Consider the following 25,362-nt stretch of genomic DNA (forward strand, 5'->3'; position numbering starts at 1 on the left):
CTCCTTGTTACATTTTGTCAAAATCCCACAATGCTAAGGATTTTATTTGGAATTTTATGAGATAGGGCAACAAAACCTAGGACAAAATTGTCATTAGCATAGATTATAATAAATATTTTTAAAAAGTGTGGAAAAATTCAAAGCGGTCTTAAGTTATAAAATAATGTCACAAGCTTTGAACATCTCTCTGTTTAAATAGAAAGACACAACCGTCAACCTAAATTGACAGGCGAGGAGAAAAAAGCTTGGGCAACTCTAGAGATCCACAACACTTTGACGTGCTTTTTTCTTTTACCACCAAAGGTTACTGGAGTTCAAGTGTATTGTTGTATTCAAGGGGTTTTCATTGTAAGATTAAAACAAAAAAAAACAAAAAAAAAAACACATTTAGATTGTTTTAATGATACCAGTTCAGACAATGACATAGACACTGAGGTTTGTGTAAATGCTATTACAAGTTGGAAATTCAGAAATATAACAACTTCAATATAACATTACTGTTTCATACATAGAAAGCTACAGTCAGATTGCAGATGAATAATACAACGTTTTAAAGCAGAAGAAACAGTTTTGTTATAACAAAAGCTGCACAATATGTCAGCACTGTAAAGGTATATTACATGGATGGTTTTAATAGTTAATAACTAACTAATGTAAGCTCCTCAAAGGTTTTCATTTTATAGGTTGTCATGAAAAAAACTCCATGACATAAAATGGCTATGTGTGAATATGAAAAGTAAACCACCTTGTAAGTGAGGTAATTTTAAAAGAAGAAAAAGCTAAGTCATAAAAAGTTTCATGTAAACACAAACACTTTCTTGCCAAGCAGCAAGGTAAAAAGTGTTTTATACCTGGAAGTATGATTACAATATACCCAAATAAAATGTTTTATACAAATTTTGTCTGTAAAAATTCTAACAATCAGTTTAATCAGTGAGGTTCATTTCTGATTTTGCTGAAAGTAACTGAATACCTTTCCTTTGTGATACTTTCACTGTTATAGTAGTCACAATTTCATGTAGCTACTATCTAGGTTCCTATCATAGCTTCCCCCTGCAACTCACTTCATCAAATTCCATTAGCACCTGGTTTAAAACTAAACCATTACGCTAGCCTGCATAAAAGCTTTTGAGATCCGGCTCGTCAACCTAGTCAGCGTAGAGCATATGCTTATGAAAAACCCCATAAAAGTTCTGCTTCATCAAACACCCACACATTAACTCAATTCAGGCAAAAGCAATACATTTAAATCTAATCCTTGGATGTACTCTACCGGCCAAAAGCTTTAGATACACTTTCTCACATTAATGGGTCTCATTATTTTCAAGATTGCTTACGTTGTAGATTCTCACCCACGGCAACAAAACTCAGAATGGGCACACATGGAATTATATAGTAAACAGAAAGTGTGAAATAAATCTAAACAATTTTAGATTTTAGATCTTTCAAAAAAAGCCACCCTTTGCTCTGATTACTGCTTTGACCTCTTAGTATTCTCTCCCTGAGCTTCATGAGGTAGTCACCTAAAATGGTTTTTCAAAGAGTCTTAAACAAACGTCCCAGACATCCATTGAGAGATGACCCAAGGTTAATATTTTCATCACAACAAAAGGCAGCTACTTTAAGGAATCTAAATTATAAAACATATTTAAAGTTCTTTTACAATATTTTGTTTGCTACATGAGTTCATATGTGTTCATTCACAGTTTGAATGCCTTCAATGAGAATCTATGTACAATGTAAATACTCAAGGAAAACCGTTAAATGAGAAAGTGTGTCTAAACCTTTTAGTTTCAATTAAGTGTTTGTTTTCAATTGCTTAAACATAAAAATGAATACAATGTGAATATGAACGCCAAGCACAGTGTTGCCCTTTAAGATTAAACAGTTGTTCACCAAAAAATTATTTTCTAGCTGACATCCGTTGCTGCGTTCCTCTGGAAACAATAATCTCACCCTTTGTCTTTAAATTGTCAGAATCAGTTCACACCATTATTATTGTTGCCTTCATCTGCAGCAATAAACTTGATCTCAGCATTGGCAGTCCTTGAAGCCATGCTACTATCTCTGACCTTGTGTTTGAACAGGAATGGGAAGGTTTTCCTAAAGGACTTTTGAAAGCTGGCTCCCATAAAGCCATAAACAATGGGGTTGACGGAGGAGTTGGCATAAGACATGCAGTTGGCCCAGGTCTTGATCTTGTACATTGTGTAATCGGGTTGGTAGTTTGGATAGAAAGATTGGAAAAGCACGAAGATCTGGATGGGACCCCAACAAATGGCAAAGAGGAGGACGATCACCACCACCATCTTGGATACTTTGCTTCTGATGCTGATTGTTCTCTCAGACAGGAGGTTGACCTCAGGAGGAAATCAGAACGAATGAGTTGTTACATCTTTTTAATTTAACAACTCAATGTGTTACTGCTCTCAGTTGGTTTTAGGACCATTTTACAACATTAATGCTGTCATCTCAGAGTGTGTTGTGTTTTTTTTAAAGTTTTGTTCAGTTTTTTAGAACCAGAAGCCACAATTGTATTTAGGATATGGCACCACACAAGCAAAAATGTATGTCTTTAATGAGAAAGTTCTGAGTGGACACCTTCTCTACATGCTCTGAAAGGCCTGCACTAATATTGGTTATATCTGCAAGTTTGTGCAGGCGTGATAGTTACATTGGAGGCTGTAATTTCACTTCAGCAATTCTGGCTTCATGCTTGGGCTTGACTATTTACAGACATCATCAATGCCTTTTTGTAAATTTCCTTGGTATTGTTACTGTTAATAAGGGTTATTATATATTTGTTCTTTCAGATTTTTAAACTCCAGTAAACTACAGTTTTCCAGCAGTTTTCTTAAACATTTTGAGTATCAAAATGCTAAATATTTACCTTGAATATGCTTTCATACTAGTCAGGTCTTAATATCTGTATGTTTCAAAAATGATAAAACATCATTGTATATCAAAGTTGAAAGCATTTAAATGTATCTGATCCTCCATTAAATGCAGATTCTTTCTATACTTTTATTATCTTTGTAAAATATTAATCCACATCTAAAACCAGTTAAAAGAGCATAGGTTCAGTATAAAACCATGATGTTAAGTTGTTAATGAAACAGTAAAGTTGTTGTTTTCCTGATATAAAAATTACTGAAATTACTGATATCTAAAGTGTAAAATATCACGTTGTTATCTGGTTAGTTAAAGATAAAAGTTGTTATTTAAATATAAATCAATGTAAAACCTGCTGCATTTTTAGTCTTTCTTTGTCTCTTCACAAATGGGGTAAGAAATAAAGTCTGGAAATGTAAATATTTTTCAATGCTCAGTTTTTTTCACCATATTTATTCTGACCTTGAGAATGCAAAATCCCAGATTTTTTAAGACTGTGTAGGAATCTTGGTTATTGAACTTTAAAAGTTTAATGTTATGAAAGTAAAACAACCCATCCCTTCCATTGTAGTTCAAATGAAAATGTTGTAGGTTTTCTGTATTTTACTGCAGAGCCACAGAAACAAGCTCTAAATACTGGCAAAATATTAAGCTTTATAGTGACCCAATAATCATATACTTTATTAACACACATTTTAACCTTAAATTGGAGTCCTGTTTCCTTCTAACTGCTGGAGATAAACCAAATGAGATCAATTTGGTTTTATCTTTTGTCTATAAAGTCCTTAAAAATAGGTTTGGGAAATTTTCTTCACATTTATTGTTTTTAGATTTAATTTACATTCCAAGCTTTAAAAAAAATGAAGAGTTTACAAATACAAACAAAAATACATTTAAATGTAAATGTTCTTTTAGGTCTTTGTACTAAATCCTTCTGAAGCCTATTTGGCCATTTTAAGCAGAGAACATGATTATGAACTAGCATAAACAAGTTGTCAGCAATAAACTCTGTATCTGTACACATTAAGCTTATTTCATTACTAATAAACAGTTAATTACAGTCACTCAAAACAAGCTTGAATACATCTTTTTTTCAAATTCAGGAGCAAAAAAACAACAAACAAAAACACAAATTTACAGTTTCAATTTGTCTGTACCTGGTAATTGTTGTCAACAGGCTCTACAGTGGGTTGACCTACTCTCTTCACCATCATTGAGTAGCAGAAAGAGATTGTGAACACTGGCAGTAGGTAGGCGGCAATAAACTGGTAGAGGATAAATGCTCTCTCATGCGTCTTAGAGGGAAATCTCTCCATGCAGTATTGTCTCGGACCGTACCAGTAGCCATCCTCTATCCGCTGGTACATTAAAATTGGGGTGGACAGGATGAAGGAGCCTGGACAAATTGGATGTGCTCTTGTCTAACAAGTTTTTCACAAATCTTCCATGCATTTTCAATTATTAATTTTTGTCTAGCAGGGAGGAAAAAACAATGCAACATACCAATCCAAATGCAAACGCTAACTACCATGGCTACTTTTGGGGTGCGGTGACGGAGAGATTTGAGAGGGTAGACTGTGATGTAACAGCGGTCTCCACTCATGGCAGTCAGGGTGATACATGTAGCTTGTACTGTTACCTAAGAATAAAACACAAGCGACCACATTTTAGGTAAGAACATCAATTAAGTTCCTAAAACATGGAAAACACATTGAAGGTGTGGACATGGTGTCATAAAATATGTAAATTTCAATTAAGAATAGGGTATTTTATTATACCTATAAATATTATTTTAACATTGGTATACACAAAAAGTATAAGCATTGAAAACTGATTCTTAAAACCAATTGCTTCTACCTTTAAGTTTTGTTTTGCCAAAATGTTCGTGCAGTGCAAATAGGGCTGCAAGATACTGAAAAAATATTTAATTGCAATACTATTTCTAAAACTTGTGATGTCAATTATGATTACCCTGTTTTTTGCCACTGAAGATATACATCAGGTAAGAGCATTTAGTGGAGTAAGAGTCAATCAAACTGCTTGAATACATTATCAATATTCATAATGCGATATTGTACATGCTGATATCAGGATAAGGATTATGATTTAATATATTTTGCAGCTCTAGGTGCAAGATATTAACACTCCATCACTAATTAAATAGTTATAAATAGATATTGATGTTTCCGTTACGTAATAACCACCAGCGTTCATATTTTTTATTAATTTTATGTGATACACCAACACAAGGTAGTGCATAATTCCCGTGCATATGTGGATACATGGTTTTTAAAGGTTTTTACAAATAATCTGAAAGTATAAATTAATCCTCAAACTGTGTTACCAATTACCTTCAGACGTCTTCTAAAGAGACCACCTTTGGTTTTAATCTCAGCATAAACCCAGATGTCATGTGAAGGCCTCAGAGGTCTGTTGTTAGTAAACAAACAGCATCATAAAGACCAAGGAATACAGCAAAAAGGTCAGGAACAAACTTGTGGTGTAGTTGTGCAAGGTTACGTTATAAAACAGCATTTTAAGCTTTAAACTCAGAATGCACTGATCAATCCATCAACTGAACATGACCCACATGCCAGTCCAGCGGCGGTGAGAGCACGCATGCAAAAAAGCTGAGATTACGCTAGAATTAAACTTTTTGACCAAAATGCAAAACAGAAAACAAACACTCTGAATACAGCTTGGCCACTCCAAAAAATTGTGTTGGCAGCATCATGCTGAGGGAATGATTTTCTTCAGCAGGGACAGATAAATTGTTCAGAGTCGGTGGCAACATGAATAGAGCTAAAAACAGGGTTAGAGGCTGCAAAAGAAGCAGCTAAGAGAAGCTACAGTGAGAAGCTGAAGAACAGCCTTTCTACTGGTGACACTTCAGCTGTATGGACTGGTCTGAGAAACTTGACTGCCTACAAGAGCCCCTCCACTCATCCTGAACAGAGTCGTCTCCTGGCCAACCGTCTGAATGGCTTCTACTGCAGACATGACAAGAAGCCATTCACACCTCAAATCATCTCCTCCACATCCCATTCAGGAACAAATTCCTCCCATAAAGCAACCAACCCCCCACCATCAGATCCTCTGCCTGCACTAAAGATCTCCGAGGAAGAGGTAAACAGGCTGTTTCAGGGCATTAAAACAAAGAAAGCTGGAGGACCTGATAAAGTCTCCCCATCTTGCCTGAAAGCCTGCGCACATCAACTCGCTCCGATCTTCACAAGGATCTTCAACAAGTCACTGGAGAAATGTGAGGTCCCCTCCTGCCTCAAACGATCCACCATCATCCCGGTTCCCAAGAAACCCACCTTCCTAGGATTAAATGACTACAGGCCTGTAGCCCTGACGTCTGTGATCATGAAGTCCTTTGAGCGGCTGGTGCTGAAGCACCTGAAAGACATCACAGGCCCCCTGCTGGACCTCCTGCAATTTGCTTACTGAGCAAACAGGTTGGCAGATGATGCTGTTAACTTAGGTCTACACTTCATCCTGCAACACCTCAACCACCCAGGGACGTACGCCAGGATCCTGTTTGTAGACTTCAACTCGGCCTTCAACACCATCATACCAGACATGCTCCACCAGAAGCTCACCCAGCTCAACGTCCCAGCCTCCACCTGTCAGTGGATCAACAGCTTCCTGACAGACCGACAGCAGCAGGTGAGACTGGGGAGCATCTTCTCCCGATCCAGATCAATAAGTACTGGTGTGTGTTCTATCCCCACTCCTCTTCTCTCTGTACACAAATGACTGCACCTCATCGGACTCGTCCGTGAAACTCCTTAAGTTTGCAGATGACACCACTGTCATTGGACTGATCCAGGACGGTGATGAGTCTGCATACAGACAGCAGGTGGATCGGCTGGTACACTGGTGCGGTCAGAACTACCTTGAACTGAACCCACTCAAGACTGTGGAAATGGTGGTGGACTTTCGGAGAACACCACCCCCATACACCCCCCTCACCATCCTCAACAACACTGTATCGGCCGTGGACCACTTCAGGTTCTTAGGAACCACCATCTCTGAGGACCTGAGATGGTCTTCACACATAGACACTGTTCGAAAGAAGGCCCAGCAGAGACTGTACTTCCTGAGGCAACTCAAGAAGTCCAACCTTCCACAGGAGCTGCTGGTCATCTTCTACACTGCCATCATTCAGTCTGTCCTGTCTTCATCCATCTCAGTGTGGTTTGGCTCATCCACAAAACAGGACAGGTCCAGACTGCAACGCATAATCAGGACCGCAGAGAGAATAATCAGGGCTGACCTTCCCTCCATCCAGGACTTATACAGGTCTAGGGTCAAGAAAAGAGCTGCCAAAATCTCTGCCGACCCCACACACCCTGCACATAAACTGTTTAGAGTTTTACCTTCAGGCCGCCCCTACAGAGCACTGTTTACTAAAACCAGCCACCACAAAGACAGTTTCTTCCCCCAGGCTGTTTCTCTGATGAACATTCAATAGAGTACAGAACAACAGCATACAGATGTTGCAAATGCACCTTTTTATTAAATATGTGTATATTGTACATTGTAAATTGTAAATTGTAAATTTGGATATTCTGTAATGCAAAAACAGAACAAAAGAGCAAAGTGTACCGGAGTCAAATTCCTTGTTTGTATGTACGAACTTGGCAATAAAGCTCATTCTGATTATGATTCTGATACAGCCACAGCTGCAATAGGATATTTTTGATCAAAACATATTCATGTGTTAGATCGGCTAATTCAGTCTAGACCTAAATGAACTGAGAATTTTTTGCAAGACTTAAAGATGAACATTTACTGAGTCTCTACATCCACTACTGAGTACATATATCTCTAGATGTGCAGAGCTGGTAGAGACAAACCCTGAAAGACATGAAGCTGTACATGCAGCGACAAGTGGTTCTAGAAGCTTTTGAACTTGGTAAATAAATTCATATGTGGTCCACATTTGTTAGAATTTTACTTGTAATAAACTTGGAAAACCAATTATCATTTTCCATTTCAACATTATGCTCCACTCATTGTTGGACCATCACACAAAATCTCAGTAAAATACAGTACTGTGCAAAGGTTTTAGGCAGGTGTGAAAAAATGCTGTAATCAAAGAACGCTTTCAAAAATGGAAGTGTAAATCATTTATTTTCATCAATCAACAAAATGCTGTGAATGAAGAAAAGAGAAATCTAAATCAAATCAGTATATGGTGTGACCACCCTTTGCCTTCAAAACAGCATCAATTCTTCTAGGTGCACTTGCACACAGTTTTTGAAGGAATTCGGGTGGTATGTTGTTTCAAACATCTTGGAGAACTAACCACAGATCTTCTGTGGATGTAAGCTTTCTGACATCCTTCTGTCTCTTCATGTAATCCCAGACACACTTGATGATGTTGAGATCAGAGCTCTGTGGGGGCCATACTATCACTTCCAGTAAGTCTTGTTCTTCTTTATGCTGAAGATAGTTCTTATGACTTTGGCTGTATGTTTGGGTTCGCTCACTTAGCATTTTGTAAATTGATAAAAATAAATATAACTCTGAAAGCATTCTTTGTTAACAGCATTTTTTTTCACACCTGCCTAAAACCTTTGCACAGTTCTGTACATTGAAGTTGGTGGTCGTCATGAGACAAAAGGTAAAAACGTTCAACAGGTATAAATACTTTTGCAAGACACTGGATTTCATTATAAGATGTATTTGATCTATTTATTAAAAGCCTGATTGTTTCTGCACGCGTTGTGATGAACTGCAGAATAATGATCAAATCGCTGATCATTAACATGTTACTATAAAATAAACATCAGGTGAAAAAATGCTCTTCAAAGGAGGAAATGCAGACGACTTGATGTAACAACAGGAACTGAAAATAGACAATTTAAAAACGGGATTACGAGTATTTAGAAAAAATATGAATGAAATAATTTATTGCCCCAAAAAAAAAAATAATACAAAAAGATTATATATATATTCTAAATTATTGATTATTTTGAGTGCAAATAAATACCGGTTCATGCAGAATTGAATCCATGCTGTTCAGACATATAGTTTAAAACATTTTGGGGGGATTGGGTGCTTTTTTGAAAATAAGACACAATTCTTGCCATTATCTGCCTGTACTCCTGCCTCCTTCTGCATCTGTGCTGGTGTTTTGTATAGTTATGAAGCCAGTACCCATTACCCTGCCGAGGTTTGGAGCATCACATCAGGATTTCAAAGGATTGGATGTGAAAGACTGAGAGGGGTCATGGTAAGTTCAGCACTGAGGCTACTGAGAAAATGATCTCATCCCTGTGATGTTTAGGACCCATAGTGTATTACATCCTGCTTTAATATGTTCAATGCGTCAAATCCAGTTTTTATTACCTCTTTTAAATTGGAAAAATATAATTGGAGGGATATTTAAGCAAACCAGACTGTGCTCATAAGATTTTATTGACAGCAGGACCCAGCTCTGACCCACGTGAAGAAGCGGTGTCCTCTTTATTACTGTGTTTTAATGAAAAATAAAAATCTAGATCTTTCTCCATATTGTTTTCTTAACGACACAGGGTAAAGTGCAACTAATATTTTGAGTAAATATTTGTAATTTATAAAGCAGACTAATACTGAGGTTAATGGATGAAAATTAATCCCAGCACAGTAATTACTTTGGACTGAATGGAAAAGAGTAAATAGGGAAAAAAAGGGATAAAAACTTAGTTTGGGTATTTTTGTCATTTTGTTATGCAAATTACAATCCAGTCAAGTTAAACTGTTCACCTAATGCTAAACAAGTGTCCTAGATAATTCTTCAGTTTTTTTTTCTTTTGGAAAAAAATAAACCCCAGATTTAAAGTGAATTTAGACAGACCCTGTAGAATCCTGATTCTGGTCACTGCTTAACTCATCAGTCAGCTTTTACCTCCTTGACAACTTATTTTCTCCTCTTCCACTGGCAAAATATCAAAAGTTGTGGTCCCGGTGAACAGTGAGATGTTGATATGTTGGTTGCACTTTAATATGATCTAAACAAATTCCTTGTTTGTATGTACGAACTTGGCAATAAAGCTCATTCTGATTATGATTCTGATACAGCCACAGCTGCAATAGGATATTTTTGATCAAAACATATTCATGTGTTAGATCAGCTAATTCAGTCTAGACCTAAATGAACTGAGAATTTTTGGCAAGACTTAAAGATGAACATTTACTGAGTCTCTACATCCACTACTGAGTACATATATCTCTAGATGTGCAGAGCTGGTAGAGACAAACCCTGAAAGACATGAAGCTGTACATGCAGCGACAAGTGGTTCTAGAAGCTTTTGAACTTGGTAAATAAATTCATATGTGGTCCACATTTGTTAGAATTTTACTTGTAATAAACTTGGAAAACCAATTATCATTTTCCATTTCAACATTATGCTCCACTCATTGTTGGACCATCACACAAAATCTCAGTAAAATACAGTACTGTGCAAAGGTTTTAGGCAGGTGTGAAAAAATGCTGTAATCAAAGAACGCTTTCAAAAATGGAAGTGTAAATCATTTATTTTCATCAATCAACAAAATGCTGTGAATGAAGAAAAGAGAAATCTAAATCAAATCAGTATATGGTGTGACCACCCTTTGCCTTCAAAACAGCATCAATTCTTCTAGGTGCACTTGCACACAGTTTTTGAAGGAAGCTGTAACTAATAATCAGTTAATTTGGCCTTATGTCTTACAACTTATGTCATAGGCGGGGTATTTTGTGACAGGCTGAGAAGCCTAACCTTTTAAAACTACATACAAAGTCCATGTTTAAGCCAGCATTGGGACTCTCCCCGCACTTCCCTAGCCTTCCAACATTGCAAGTTTTTGCGTTACATATTTAACAAATCAGTGTTTCCATGGTGACAGGAAGAGAAGCAGCATAGCTCAGTCACCTGGCTGTAGTGCACAGATACAATACCTGTCTTAGTAATGATAACGGTGTATCGTCGTCTGGAGTGGGATAAATGTTGTGAAAACATTGAGAGACAAAGACAGGAAAAGAATAAAAGAGTAAAGACATGAGGATGGACGCCTGCTGTTAAAGTGAATGGAAAGAAATAAACAGAGACCTAATATTTTTGATGCCTTGTGCTTGTTTTATTTCTTTCACACGTCTTTACTTGTTTTTCAATTTTGAACATAAATGAATCTGAGGTACAAGCTTCAACGCAGCTGAAAATGACAAGTAATAGAAAATATTCTCTATGTCTTTTAATACATTAAAATACTTTTGTAATACATGAGCAGTTATTAAAACATTTTTTGAACCATAGAAATGTAGACCCCTCTGCAAGATGGTTTCATCTATCTGTATGCATCTTGAAGTATTTTGTCGCTTTCCTGCTATTCTTTGGTTTTTTGAGTGAGGAAACATCTGATTCCAGAGATGTCATTACTTGGAAGATTTGTTCAGACTGTAATGGCCATTATTCAGCTTTCAGAAAGACAAAAAATCATGTAGGCAGAAAGGAAATGATAGAATTGAGTAAAGAACAAAGTTTGGATTTAGAGAGAGATTGTAGAGAGTTTTCAGCCTTCGTAGATGAGCAAATGAACTTTTTTCTGCCATAACCGATTTCCATTGCTCAAATTATTTCTCTGAAGCACTTGGAATAAACTCTTCCAACAAACTGAAGCCTCTTTGAGTAACTGCAATTGCAGTTCACCCATCCACAGTTAGATTTGTACAAACTGCTTTGTTGAAGAGAGAGTCTGGGAAAAAAGTCAGCATTCACAGCAGCCCAAAATGGGAAGTAGAAACCATAAAGCAAAATGCATATAATAAGGCTTTTGAACTAATCTGGTGACATATATTTAGTCTATTTTGCTTTTATATTGTTCAGTGCAATTAAAAAACATATATCTAGCATGACTCTTCAGTCTGACCTCTAGATTGCCCTGACTCATCCCTTCTGTAATTCACATAATAATAATAATAATAATAATAATAATAATAATAATTTAAATACTCTGCAAAAACTACTGATCTGGTCACAACTGTAATTTACAGTTTAATAGCTAAAATAATTAACTACTGCAATAGTTCCTGGTGTTAAAGCAATTTCAAGAACAATAGTCACAGTGATGGTTTGAATACCATGATGAAAAATGTCCACTTTCATGAATGGATGATTAATTGCAATTTTCTCTCAACATAAGATCAGAACCACAGTATTTTATGAATTATATTAGTCCTTAGTTGTTATTAGCACTATCTTCCAATCTATGTGACTCGCAAGAGGCCCTTGAGGGCTTTCTCACCAAAGAGATTCCAGTTCCTAACCTGTTCGGTAAAAGAACTGGTTTGCTCATGCCGGTGCCACTTTACTATAAACGTCTAATTTATTGTTTGATTAAAACCCTGCCCCTTTTATTTTTTTATTACAGTCCCCCAGCACACAGACATTCCAATACCACCCTCTTGGTTTATTAAAGCTCTTTTTAACAACCAGCTTTAGCACCAGATAGTCATTTTAACAGGTCAATTCCTAGTGAGCACTCTGCAAGATAATATATGAACACAAAGCATAACAGAAACGTTGAAAGAAATACAACCAATATTTAGGATTAAGAAGAAATAATAATGCACCAGAATGTTACCTGCTGCAGAAATGCAACAAATTTGCACATGAAGTTGCCGAAGATCCATCCAGGGAGGGGGTAGAGAGTAGCAGTAAAGGGGACGCAGCACACTAAAAAGATTATATCGGTGGCAGCCAAGTTTGCTGAACAGAAAGAAAAGTCGATGTAAGGTTAACAGTCTGCAGTAAGATACTGTACTCTCTCTTGACTCTCTTGACTCCACAGGACATAGACACTACTAAGACAGCCAAATTAATGAATGTCGGTTTACAAATAGTTTGTTTTCACATCAGTAGGTACAGAAATACTGTAAATACAGAGGTGCATCTTCTCTATTTGTGTGTGTGTCAGTACAAAGTGAATAGCTAGGTTTTAAAAAATACAGGATCATGGCTGAGGTTAAAACATTTTCTGTAAGAACAGCAAGATAATGTATGTTTCCTGGAATATTGGTATTGCAGTTCTGCCCCCGTGGTACAATGGACAAACTGTGGTGCACACACAAAGCTTAACTCACAATAAAAAAAACATTTATTTTGACATGTACTTTATAAATAAGTAAGACTCATTTTACAATTTTTTAACTCAAAAATTACAAAAAAGATCCTATCGTGTGACATTTAAAAAAAGTATTTTTTTTGTTTTGTTTTTGTTTTTTAGACAAGTTTATTTCAATCATATAACTCATTATTCTTGAATATTTCCATGAAAGCGTGTAAGGTGAATGTTAAATGGATTTGGAAGTACCTGAAGAGAAAACAGAAACATCAAGCTCACATCCTTGTTTTCGCCCCTAGGTTAACAGGTCAGACTATGACTGTGTATCATTTCACAACAGCTATACAATGTGCAACACATCATAATATGGGTGAAGAAAAGTTAAACAAACAGTGAAAATTGTTTATTTTTGGCCAGAAGTGTGAGCCAAAATGTAATATTTCCAAACACTCAGTTCATAGATGTATTTTCATGGCCGTTCAGGTCAGTCTGACAGTGTATTCTGAAAGCTTTTTTCATCAAAACAATTTTAACTTCTTCAGCAATTTGTCTGCAGCAGCTCGTCTGTTGAACCACACATGCCAGTCTTTACTCCCGATGGGCATCACTAAGCTCTGTCAGATTTACTCAAATCTTGCCACTTTATCCTGATTCTAACACATCCACTTTTAGGAGAAAACGTTTCCCATGCTGCCTATTATATGTCAACCCCTAGCAGGTGCTAAGATTAAGAGATAGTTTTATTCACTTTATTCATCAGTGTCCTAATGGTGTATCTTATGGGCATTCTCTGATTTGTAATTGTTTTAGTCTGGTTACAATTTATATGAAAACTAAATAACTGAGTTTTTTTCTGCCAGTTAGGGCTGGGAGTAAATCGAGAGAAGAATTACTTTTCTGTCTCTTTAAGGGCTTGATGTTTTACCTTTACTTGTCAGCCACATCAACAGATGACTTGAGGTTAATGGCTGGTCAATGTTGTGAGCAACATGCTTTTCTAAGTTGTAAGTCAAACATTTTTTCACCATTAACATTTCAAAAACAGTTGGATGGTTCAGACGAACGGCAAAGTTATGTTTTCTCTGTTTAAAACAACATCTTGCTCAGAGGATCATTGCGGTAATTCATCCTAGAACAAACATAATACAGCTATTCTTTATTCCTTAAAACCAAGGATTGTATTGTGTTTATAATTGGTCACTTCAGGGTTTATTTTCTATTGATTTAAGTAAGAACGAGCACAAACAAATCCAAAATTGTAACACAACACAGACAAGATTTAGAACTGTGTTTATAGGAATTTCTGACCATTCTTCCAGAAGCACATTTGTGTGGTCAGACACTGATGTTAAACATGAGAAGCAAAAAACTGTGCCGAACGTGGCCCATCAGGTTTCTCTGAACTAAATTTGCCTATCCATGTCTTTGTTAACCTTGCTTTGTGAACTGGTCACAATCATACTGGAACCGGAAGGGCCCATTTCAAAATTATTTCCACGCACCCACCTCACTATCCTTTTTCTTAGTCCAGACATATGGAGAATACAGGAGACTGTTGTCAAATGTAGAAGGCTTCGTAGAAATCAGTCTCTCAGAATTCTCCCTCACAACTTTCCTAAAAATGCTGTGGACTTTCTTTTGCACCCGTCTCCTGACTGATACCTTTGTGCAATGAGAGTTTTCTATCCTTCATAACCTCAGGTTATTCATGTTCATCACATTCACTCGACTTAATATTAGGTGTGAACTCAGGAAGACTGAATTTTGAAATTAAAAGAAAAGGTGCTTCAACAAAGTATTAGTTTATGGTGGTGCACATTTACACAACAAGGGTATTTCCACTAACAGGTGTATTAGGTTTTTAGCTGAATATGCAAAATATCACATTTAAAGTGGAAAAGGTTTGGAAATGATTAACCTTGGTCTCAAAAACCTGCCATTTTACCCTGCCCTCACAGTGTATACCTTCAAGAGTCACTATAGGCCTACAAAGCTAGTAAAATATTGTTTTAAATCATCTCACATGAAATGTTAAGTTTGAAATAACTGTCCAAAAATTAGTGAGTATCTTTTGTACAGTCTGATTCAATCAAGTTGAATTTCATGCATGATACATCACAGTGCTGCCTCCTGCATTTGATAACGGGTACCGAGCGACTACTTCAGAACCAGAATGTGTTTATTTGATGGTTATAAGCTGTAATTGTTCACCTGCCGTGGGTCTTTATACCTTCACTAAATGATGCTTACAGCAGTTAAATTCTTGTTGTAAACCCAATGCCCTGAAAAACCGCCTATTTTGATACCATATCAGTCAGCGGTTTGCTGTCTGGCTCATATCTTCCACCTTCATCCATCATTGCAGCAAACATGCTGAGCACTATTCCCTATTTGTTTTAATAGCTGATCTAATCACACTGTCGTCGCTGAACCATTTTGTTGAAGGGATAGATAGATTATGCTGTTGCTGACGTAATTACGCTGAATATTTCAGTGCTGTGGCCTTGGGATATATTAACTAAGATAAAATTATTCTCACATCCAGACTGCAATATGCAAACACAGACACACGTAGTTCATTTTAATTCACATTGGTGTGATCTCCCTTTTTTACTAGTTTTTTTTTTTTTTTTTTCCTTTCATGTGGAGCAAACCCAGATAAATAGACCACTTCACCTATGGCTTAGTAATGGCTGACATCAAGTACCTGCCAGATTGCAAAGATCTGTGTTCTGAATACTAAGAAGAGGCATAGAATAGTAACATGGTGGATGACCCCGTTTTTATTGTTTGTTTCAATATCTTTGTTTGATCTTGGTTTCAATAAAGGCAAAACGCAAAGATCAACAGAACTAACCAAATAATTACCAGCATCACTATAATAGTAATAATTTAAATCACAACAATTAAAATTGAAAGGATCTGTACATGGCATGCATGGATAGTTTCCTAAAAACCCTAAACATCCTCTGCTGAAACAATAACATTCATTTCATTTTACATTTGAAGCTGTTGACCTATACATATTACCATCTTGTTGCAAGAAGCCATGGCCCTACAAATATCACAGCACACTGTTATTATTTTTTTGTACCTCTTTTATGAGCCATCTATTAGCATGTCTTCACAAAATGTAAACAAATCTGTGTCCATTAGCACAAATAATGCTTATAATGCTTCTGCTGTGAAAAAGTCAATGTTTCTGTGTATGTGTTGGATTGTATCTGATTTCAGTGCCTCATACATTTGGTAACTTGGCTTTGAGAATGAGAAAATTTCACCCAATCTTGATTTTCCACCAATTTTATGTTTGCTGCTCCACAAAGTCTTGCACTTGCTTTTCCAAATGATGCACTGTTGCAAACACACAAGTCAAGTTCAAGAGATGTGAGCAACAATACTCCTTTTGCATCATGTTACATTTTTGGATGTCCTCTTTTACTTTTGTGACGTATTCAAAAAGTGTCATTTAGATGCAAGCACTGTATACCAGAGCCGAAAAACATAAATTGTGGGTTGTGTTTGTGTTTTTGTGCTTGCTACATGTGTTCAGTGTTTTCAGACGGTGCTGGAGTTCTCAGGTGTGCTGGGTGTCAGGTGCGACTTATTCTACTGATTACTTTGAGGAGTACTTAAGCAGGAGGCTGCCAGCACTTCGATGCCAGAGTGTTTTGCCCTCAGTGGTAACAAGCTCAAGCCAAACAACAAGTCTATGCTATGTTCTTCGACCTCGTGTAACTTTGTTTATGCTCCTTCGCAAGTTAAGTAAACCTAAACCCTGGATTTATGTCACTGAATACTGACTACGTGTCCGTAAGTCTTTCTGGATGATCAAGACTATCTACGTTCTGAGGACTTCATTTCCTATCTCCTGTCTTCGTTTGGATTCGCATCAAGCTGGTAGTTTCCTGCTACCTTCGTTTCCTGGACCAAGCCATAAGCGTACCCTGTCCACCCTCCAATGTAAACATCTGCACACCGAACTCATTCCTGTTTGTTCCGAACTCACACAGAACAGCACCTAAAGAACCTTCTACAAACTCAACCTTGACAAACCTGGTTCCTGAATCCCTCTACCCCTGGTGTCCTGACCACACCTATTTAGTAAGCTGTTCTCTTGATTACGTTAATTCCTTGTTCTTAGTTCGATATCATTCAGTTCCCTGTTTTCACCAGTTCTCTTGCCCTCTTCCCATACAGTTGGAGAATCATACGTTACGTTCCTGATTATTGTTGTCTCAATAAACATCCTTTACTTATTCTGTTCTCCGGAGTGTTCTCTGTATGTGGGTCAGATCTATTGCAAACAAAATGACGTCATGTCAAGATCTGTGATGATGTTGTGTTAAGATTGCCTTGCAAAAGTATGGAACCTATTAACTTTTGTCACAGTACAACTAAAAATATAATAATTTTTTATGTAGTTCATGATCAAGTGAACAAATTGTAAAACTAATGATTTAAAAAGAGTGGTGTGAATTAGAGTTAAGCCCCATTTACTCTGTTACTCATAAATTAAATCCGATGCAACCAATTTTCTTTCAGAAGTCATCCAATTCAAAAAACGGACTCCACCTGTGTGTATATTAAGCTCAGTGTAAATCAGGGAAGGTAAGGAACAATAGCAAATCTATCAAGACATGGCCATTCACCTAAGCTGATAGGTTGGGGAAAGAGAGCAATAATCAGAAGCAGTTAAGAGGTCCAACATGGCTCTGGAGGAGCTGGAGAGATCCAGAAGTGGGCTGGGAGAACCTGTTGAAAATGCAACTATCAGTTTTAAGCTCCAGAAATCTAACCTTTGTGGGAAAGTCCTTTTGCCAAACGCTATGTAGGGGACACACCAAGCATGTGGAAGAAGTAAAATGTTTAACCTAGATGCCATATCCCATGGGTGTGCTGCACATCACGCTAAACACCATCTCTACTACAAAAATATTGTGGTGGTATAACATCATGCAAAAGTTATCTTTACCAAAGTATTGATTCAGAGGGATGAATACAAATGCACAAATTTCAGATTTTTGTTGTTAAAGAATGCTAAAAACCATGTATCGTTTTCCTTCCAATTTACAATTGTGCACTATTCACTGTATTGGTCTAACACATAAAAATCCCAGTAAATGAGTTGATGTTAGTGGCTGTAACATGACTAAATGTAAAAAAGTGTAAGTTGAATGAATACATTTGCAAGACACTATAAATCATTGCTCCTAGCAAATGTATTTGATTTATGTGTGGTGCAGCATGAATGTCAATAATACAGTGAGCTTTTAAAATATGCTGTTTTGGGCGATGTGCAGGCATTTTTCAACAAGATCATGCAGAACCCCATTCTGAACACATTACAAATGTATGTATGTAAATATGTATTTATGCAGACAGAGGATATGTAGAATGGCCTGCATTCTCAGGAGGGAGTGAATGCAAAAAATGGCAACAACTTTTCTTTTTTTTTGAAAATCTTCAATTGTTTTTTTTTTTTTATAAAAAGTAAATCTACCGTGATTTGGCACACCTAATTGGGCAAAATTACACCTCCAACCCTTTGTCACTTTGTATCTTTACTACTGGGGTAAGCAAATAGAAAAGGGTGGAAGGGCTTCATCAGCCTTACTGTTGTACTAATTGGCTGATTAACAGAAGTTTTAGATAGTAAGCCATTGTGACAAGAGGAAAAACATCTGGTTCACACCACCTGCAAAGGAATTGTGGTTGTTCTTATTATTATTTGCATTCAAAGTATTACATTACAATTAATTTAGACTTATTTTTATATTAGCATTTTCTATGTCACTTGAGTGTTGCACATCCATCTCACACACTCATGTTTCCATAGGTTTCTGTCACATTTTTCACAAACTTATAAAGACGCACATCATTACTGCTTACCTATGTAGAAGTTGGTGGCTGTTCGCATCTGCCTGTGCTTGGAAATGACATAGATAACGAGAGAGTTGCCCACCAGTCCGACCAACATGATGAGAGAGAAGAACAGCGGTACCAGCCAGGCATCTGTGAGAAACGGATGCTGGTTTCCCTCCTCTTCTATGTCAAACGAACGTCTTCCGAGAGATAAGTTTGCTTCTGATCCATTGAGCCCGACCTGATCCGTGGAGTTCCACAGCTCCTCGAACATTGTGTTAGAATGATGGGTACCGCAGCGAGGAAAGGTGGGAGAAATACCGAGGAGAGCAGGTTGTTGATTAGGACCGAGTGAGGAAACTGCAATACACTTGCTCTCAGTCCAGTTTGCCCTGGGGCAAAGAACAGGAGAAAAAAAACCAAAACATTCACCAAGAAGGTTTGAAACTGTGATTGTGGGGGTTGAGAATGCAGAAAAAATGAGGGATGCAAGAGAAAAGCCAATCAAAGATTTGCAAAATGACTCCTAAGTTTCAAAGAAAATACTTATTTCTCATAGCGAGACAATTGACGTCTGCATTGAGAGTTCACAAGAAAAAGGAGCATTTTCAGAACCCGCTGAAGTCGTTATATCACCAATGCCCGATTTAAAGCATGCTTTGTTACTGTCTTGTGAAATAAGCCAGCCACCAAATAGGAAACAGTGTGCAGAGAGGCATACAGATGTCTTCTCTAAGCTTTCTCACGAGACAAAGAGTCCACAGCTCATTTAAACATCTCCTTGTTCCATTTCTTCCATCCAGGGAGATCAGGATATTTTACATTCAGCACTTTGGCATAGTGTCAAAAAAAGGAAAAAGAGCAACTTCATGAATCAAAGACGTAAAAAATGCAGATCTGTGTAGGAGTTAATGTTTGCTCTTCGGTCCTGACAAAACTGTGCCTACAAAAAGCTTTTGTTTAAAAAAGGAAATAACCTCAAGCATCATCATTTGTTGTTCATCCTCCCAGCAGAGCTTAGTTGACTTTTTTCTGGTTGTGCTTCAGCTGAAATCACAGAGTGCATTGAGTGAAGGGGATGCTGGCGGCTTTTATAGAATGAGCAAGAGCAAGGACACATAGGCGCATTAGAGAGGGGAGGTGTGCTCACACACACAACCACATACAAAACTCAGAGCATGTGGGCTGCTGAATGAGTTTGGGATAAACGTCTTCATGTTCGGGTTTCCTAGCAACATTATCCCTCAGTCTAGCTTTACTGAACAAATTGCTATCTGTAACTGAAGACCAGAATCAAAAACTATAACAAGTGTGTTTCATTACCCTCCCCGGGAGACTGAGATGCTGTAGAAGATATACCTGTACAAAGAAAGGAAGGAAGGAAAGAGTAAAACGCTCCCATGTCAGGCAAAATCTTACGCTTCCTGCAGTGGAGAAAATGTTTTTCAACAAAAGTTGAGACATCCTAAGGCAGACTGTGTTTGATGGACAAATGCACATTTAGATGAATTTTAACAATACTGAAAAACGACTGAATATAAACAAACAATAAAAACGGAAGAAAAGAGCTTTAAAACTTGCAAAATGTAAAAAAAATAAAAGTGCAGTTCCTGATGAGCGCAAATTAGGACAGCCTCACATTTATTCCAGAATAAAATGACTAAAATTTCACATAAGCGTAGAACATCATTACTCAACAGTTTCAATCAGGTTTGCCATATTTAAGCCTCAGACATTTAGTTTGCTGTGTTCCTGGCCGGTGAAGTGAGAGTGAACACTACGGGGTGATTAAAAGACCTGTCTGAGGCCATTAGAGTTAAGGTTTTAGTAGCTTTTAAGCCCGATAAGGGATATAAAGAGATCTCAAAAGAATTAGAAATCAGTCACTGTACAGAAAGTAATCTGCAAGTTTATTATTTGTTAAAAAAGTTTGACACATCCGATAAATTTCATTCCACTTCACGATTGTGTCCCCCTTGTTGTTGATTCTTCACAAAAAATTAGAATTTTATATCTTTATGTTTGAAGCCTGAAATGTGGCAAGAGGTTGAAAGGTTCAAGGGGGCCGAGTACTTTCGCAAGACACTGTAGAAACAACAATAAATTCTACCTTGTATCAGAGGGTGCTTGAACTTAGCAGACGTGAGAGATTTAAAGGAGAATAAATCATGTTGACACAGAACATAGACAGTAATGTATGAAAGTTTTAACCCACAATGCCACACTGCAGTAAACATCTGACAACTCAATGGCAGGTATAAAATGCTCAACACACTTTTATTAGCTCACCCAGCTTGCACTTCAAAATACTGAGAGAGGTTATTTCTAATTTGTATGATTTTTTTTATTTTTATTTTTGGTGACTAATGGGTACAGTTGGCTCCAAAACCATAAATATTAATAGGTCGCCAATGAAGCACAGAAGGAGCAACCCCAGGTCAGAAATCCAGAACTCAGTAGGACCAAGGGAGGGAGGGCACAGTACCATCCCACCTGCTGAGTTAACCCCAGGGAGGTCGAGCGGAAGGGATCCCACCAGAACTCAATAGTAAGGCCAGCTGTCATACAGAACTGCAACTATGAAACTGGCACTATTATTTTGATAACTTTGCTGACATTCAAATGAGGTTTTATAAAACAAATTATGAGGGTCCTTACTTTATAGATTGTATGCTCAATATTAAATATGAAATAAAACACAGATTCAATATGCATGGAAGAAAAGTAAACCCTTGAAAAAACATTAATTGTCCTGTGAAAGTATTCATGGCTCTTGAGAAGGACTCCATACACAGACTAATGCACAGCCCACATTAAAAAAATAAAAATCCTACATGGGCCACTTGGGCACTGCAAATTATTAATTAGCTTTCAGACAGACCCTTCATAGAGTGAGAAAAATGATCAAACTTTATATCACAGACCATTAATTAAGACACAGTGGAAGTAAAATGCAGCATCTCAAATGTCTGGAAGATTATTTTGCCAAAGACTTATTTTAGCAACACAAAAACATTTTTTTAGGAAACTAAGTTCAGTTCAATCAGTGTAAAGCAGCTGCTTTAAGACATGATTGTGTGAGCTTAGTTTTCTCGACTGTTCATAGAGATACCTGCTGGGAGTTGGGCGTAATGCAAAAATGCACAGATTTTATCTCCAATGAGAAAAAGGACATTATCATCCCAATTACAAATTGTTTCTTCAAAAATATTGCCCAGCCTGATTTAATTAGAAACAAATTTGCACATGCAGCCAATGCTATTCATGTCCTGAAAACAAGAACTAAAATGTAAGCGTGAAAAATGTTTTGGCTTCTAAAGTAGCATCGTAAAGTGAGGTTTGATTACTTTAAGAAATATAGCCCGAACTGTTCCCAACATCAAGTCAAAATAAGAGCAAAAATCATCAACAGAGAGTAACAGCTTTAGATTATTGCATGCTGCATGTACAGTCTCGTCTGTTCAGCGATCAAGTCAAACCCTTTGAGAACCCTGCACACATGCCAGGGTGGAGGGAAGCCTTCACCTGGGCAAGGCTTGAACTCTAAACAAATCTTTAATTTGCTATAGATGTTAAATGGGCTAGGTTTCGGGAATCAGTCACTGGCTGAGTGCTTTGCATAGGTTTTTTAATTACCCCTTCCTCTCTCTTACCATCTGCTTGGACAGGTTCCAGACAAACTGATGCTTCCAACCTACTAAACAGGATACAACCTTAGAGATATCACTGTAGTCCTGAGTTCCTCAGATGCTGTGTATAAACACAAATTTTTGGAATAATTTATAGTCCTTGTTTTCATAGTTGTAGTAAAATGAATCATTTTACTGAATGTACAACTCCCAGAAGACTGAAGCACATCACCATGAAGGAGGTACTGGTGTAAAGATCTAATGTGGATTTGAATTATTCATCCAGAACTGTTATGCACTGATCCAGATCCTGTTCTAAACAACTGTTGAAATGTTGCATCCCACCTGTCAATTAAAATCTAACACTGAAATCTTTTGAAAATATGCATTTTTTATTTGAGTCCATTTATGCTGTGGGTTTAAAAAGTTATTGTTTTCATCAAAATTATATGGAGCAAAATTATTTGCACCCCTGCTTATACTTTACACAACCCCTTTTGGCTTATGGGACATTATTAAGGCAACACTTAATATTCTCCCAAGTCATTTCACAAGGTTGGAGAATACAAAGAAAAGAATCTTTGGTCATTCCTTTGCACAGCATCGCTAGAAGTGTCCCTAGTCCTAGATCCTCTGCAGTCTTTTCTTCAGATCATTCTACAGGTTTTCATAGAGTTTAAATATGGGTATTAAGATGGCCGTGGAAGGAGGTTCTGGTCATTTTGTATCTGGTCAACCATTTCTGTGTAGATTTGGACATCAGTGTGAGCTCACTTTCCTGCCAAACAAAATGGTGCTGGGGCACGGCGATAGTGCAAGGGTAAAACTCACGACCCATGTTCGGAGGCCTTAGTCCTTGCAGGCCATCATAGGTTCAAGTCCTGGCCCTTGTACTTTGCTGCATGTCTCCTTCCACCCCTATCCTGAAACATAATAAATAAGAAAATAAAAACTAGTGCTGCAAATGAAAATTTTTGACAAAACAGTGCTTACTGGCAGAGTCCACCCGAAGATGTCCTGGTATTTCAAAGACACCATGATGCTATGCACTGTTGACAAGCTTCTCAAGACCATGGGAAGCAAAACCACCCCACAGCATCACTTGTCCTCTACCATAGATAACAGTGGACATCAGGCACTTTTCCACATATGAATCATTTGCTTGGCACCAGACCCACTTGGGGTGTTTGTAGCCACAAAAGCCTCACCTGATCAATACATATGGTTCCATTTAGCGTCCCAGAGGCATTTAGCAAACTCTTCACATTCACCCTTGTTACACAATTGTACTTTACTATAAATGGTATCTTTTCCTTTCTTTCCCATTCTGAAGCATATCTCAAAGACGTGGGCTTCTATGTCATGTCTTATTTATACCACAGGAAGAGAGAGGGCTTCGAATTTCTAATTAGAAGTTTCTTCACACCCCGAATAACTTATATAGAAAGGTAGACATCTAAAAACAATGCTTCAGTTCCCTTTGTTTTATATGGAATATTAGGGTACCATTAATAGTAGCACAAGTGATTTTGCAATGAAAAGCTATTTTGTACATATATATATATATATACAGGGGTTGGACAATGAAACTGAAACACCTGTCATTTTAGTGTGGGAGGTTTCATGGCTAAATTGGACCAGCCTGGTAGCCAGTCTTCATTGATGGCACATTGCACCAGTAAGAGCAGAGTGTGAATGTTCAATTAGCAGGGTAAGAGCACAGTTTTGCTCAAAATATTGAAATGCACACAACATTATGGATGACATACCAGAGTTCAAAAGAGGACCAATTGTTGGTGCACATCTTGCTGGCGCATCTGTGACCAAGACAGCAAGTCTTTGTGATGTATCAAGAGCCACGGTATCCAGGGTAATGTCAGCATACCACCAAGAAGGACGAACCACATCCAACAGGATTAACTGTGGACGCAAGAGGAAGCTGTCTGAAAGGGATGTTCGGGAGCTAACCCGGATTGTACCCAAAAAACACAAAACCACGGCTGCCCAAATCACGGCAGAATTAAATGTGCACCTCAACTCTCCTGTTTCCACCAGAACTGTCCATCAGGAGCTCCACAGGGTCAATATACACGGCCGGGCTGCTATAGCCAAACCCTTGGTCACTCATGCCAATGCCAAACGTCGGTTTCAATGGTGCAAGGAGCGCAAATCTTGGGCTGTGGACAATGTGAAACATGTATTGTTCTCTGATGAGTCCACCTTTACTGTTTTCCCCACATCTGGGAGAGTTACGGTGTGGAGAAGCCCCAAAGAAGCGTACCACCCAGACTGTTGCATGCCCAGAATGAAGCATGGGGGTGGATCAGTGATGGTTTGGGCTGCCATATTATGGCATTCCCTTGGCCCAATACTTGTGCTAGATGGGCGCGTCACTGCCGAGGACTACCAAACCATTCTTGACGACCATGTGCATCCAATGGTTCAAACATTGTATCCTGAAGGCGGTGCTGTGTATCAGGATGACAATGCACCAATACACACAGCAAGACTGGTGAAAGATTGGTTTGATGAACATGAAAGTGAAATTGAACATCTCCAATGGCCTGCAAAGTCACCAGATCTAAATATTATTGAGCCACTTTGGGGTGTTTTGGAAAAGTGAGTCAGGAAACGTTTTCCTTCACCAGTATCACGTAGTGACCTGGCCACTATCCTGTAAGAAGAATGGCTTAAAATCCCTCTGACCACTGTGCAGGACTTGTACAGGTCCTTCTCAAATAATTAGCATATTGTGATAAAGTTCATTATTTTCTATAATGTAATGATGAAAATTTAACATTCATATATTTTAGATTCATTGAACACTAACTGAAATATTTCAGGTCTTTTATTGTCTTAATACGGATGATTTTGGCATACA

General features: G+C 37.6%; 1 protein-coding gene across 1 annotated transcript; it reads right to left on the minus strand.

Moving 5' to 3' along the window:
* Positions 1-382: 382 nt before the first annotated feature.
* Positions 383-19,891, minus strand: kiss1ra (KISS1 receptor a). Its single transcript, XM_047367328.1, has 5 exons — positions 18,880-19,891; positions 12,508-12,632; positions 4,396-4,531; positions 4,050-4,288; positions 383-2,360 (listed from the first exon to the last, which is right to left on the minus strand). Exons 1-5 carry the CDS (start codon positions 19,124-19,126, stop codon positions 1,980-1,982), a joined length of 1,128 nt encoding a protein of 375 aa, XP_047223284.1. The 5' UTR covers positions 19,127-19,891; the 3' UTR covers positions 383-1,979.
* Between the last annotated feature and the right edge of the window lie 5,471 nt (positions 19,892-25,362).

This window comes from Girardinichthys multiradiatus, chromosome 6 (genome assembly GCF_021462225.1).
Source record: "Girardinichthys multiradiatus isolate DD_20200921_A chromosome 6, DD_fGirMul_XY1, whole genome shotgun sequence".
NCBI classification, from domain to species: Eukaryota; Metazoa; Chordata; class Actinopteri; order Cyprinodontiformes; family Goodeidae; genus Girardinichthys; species Girardinichthys multiradiatus.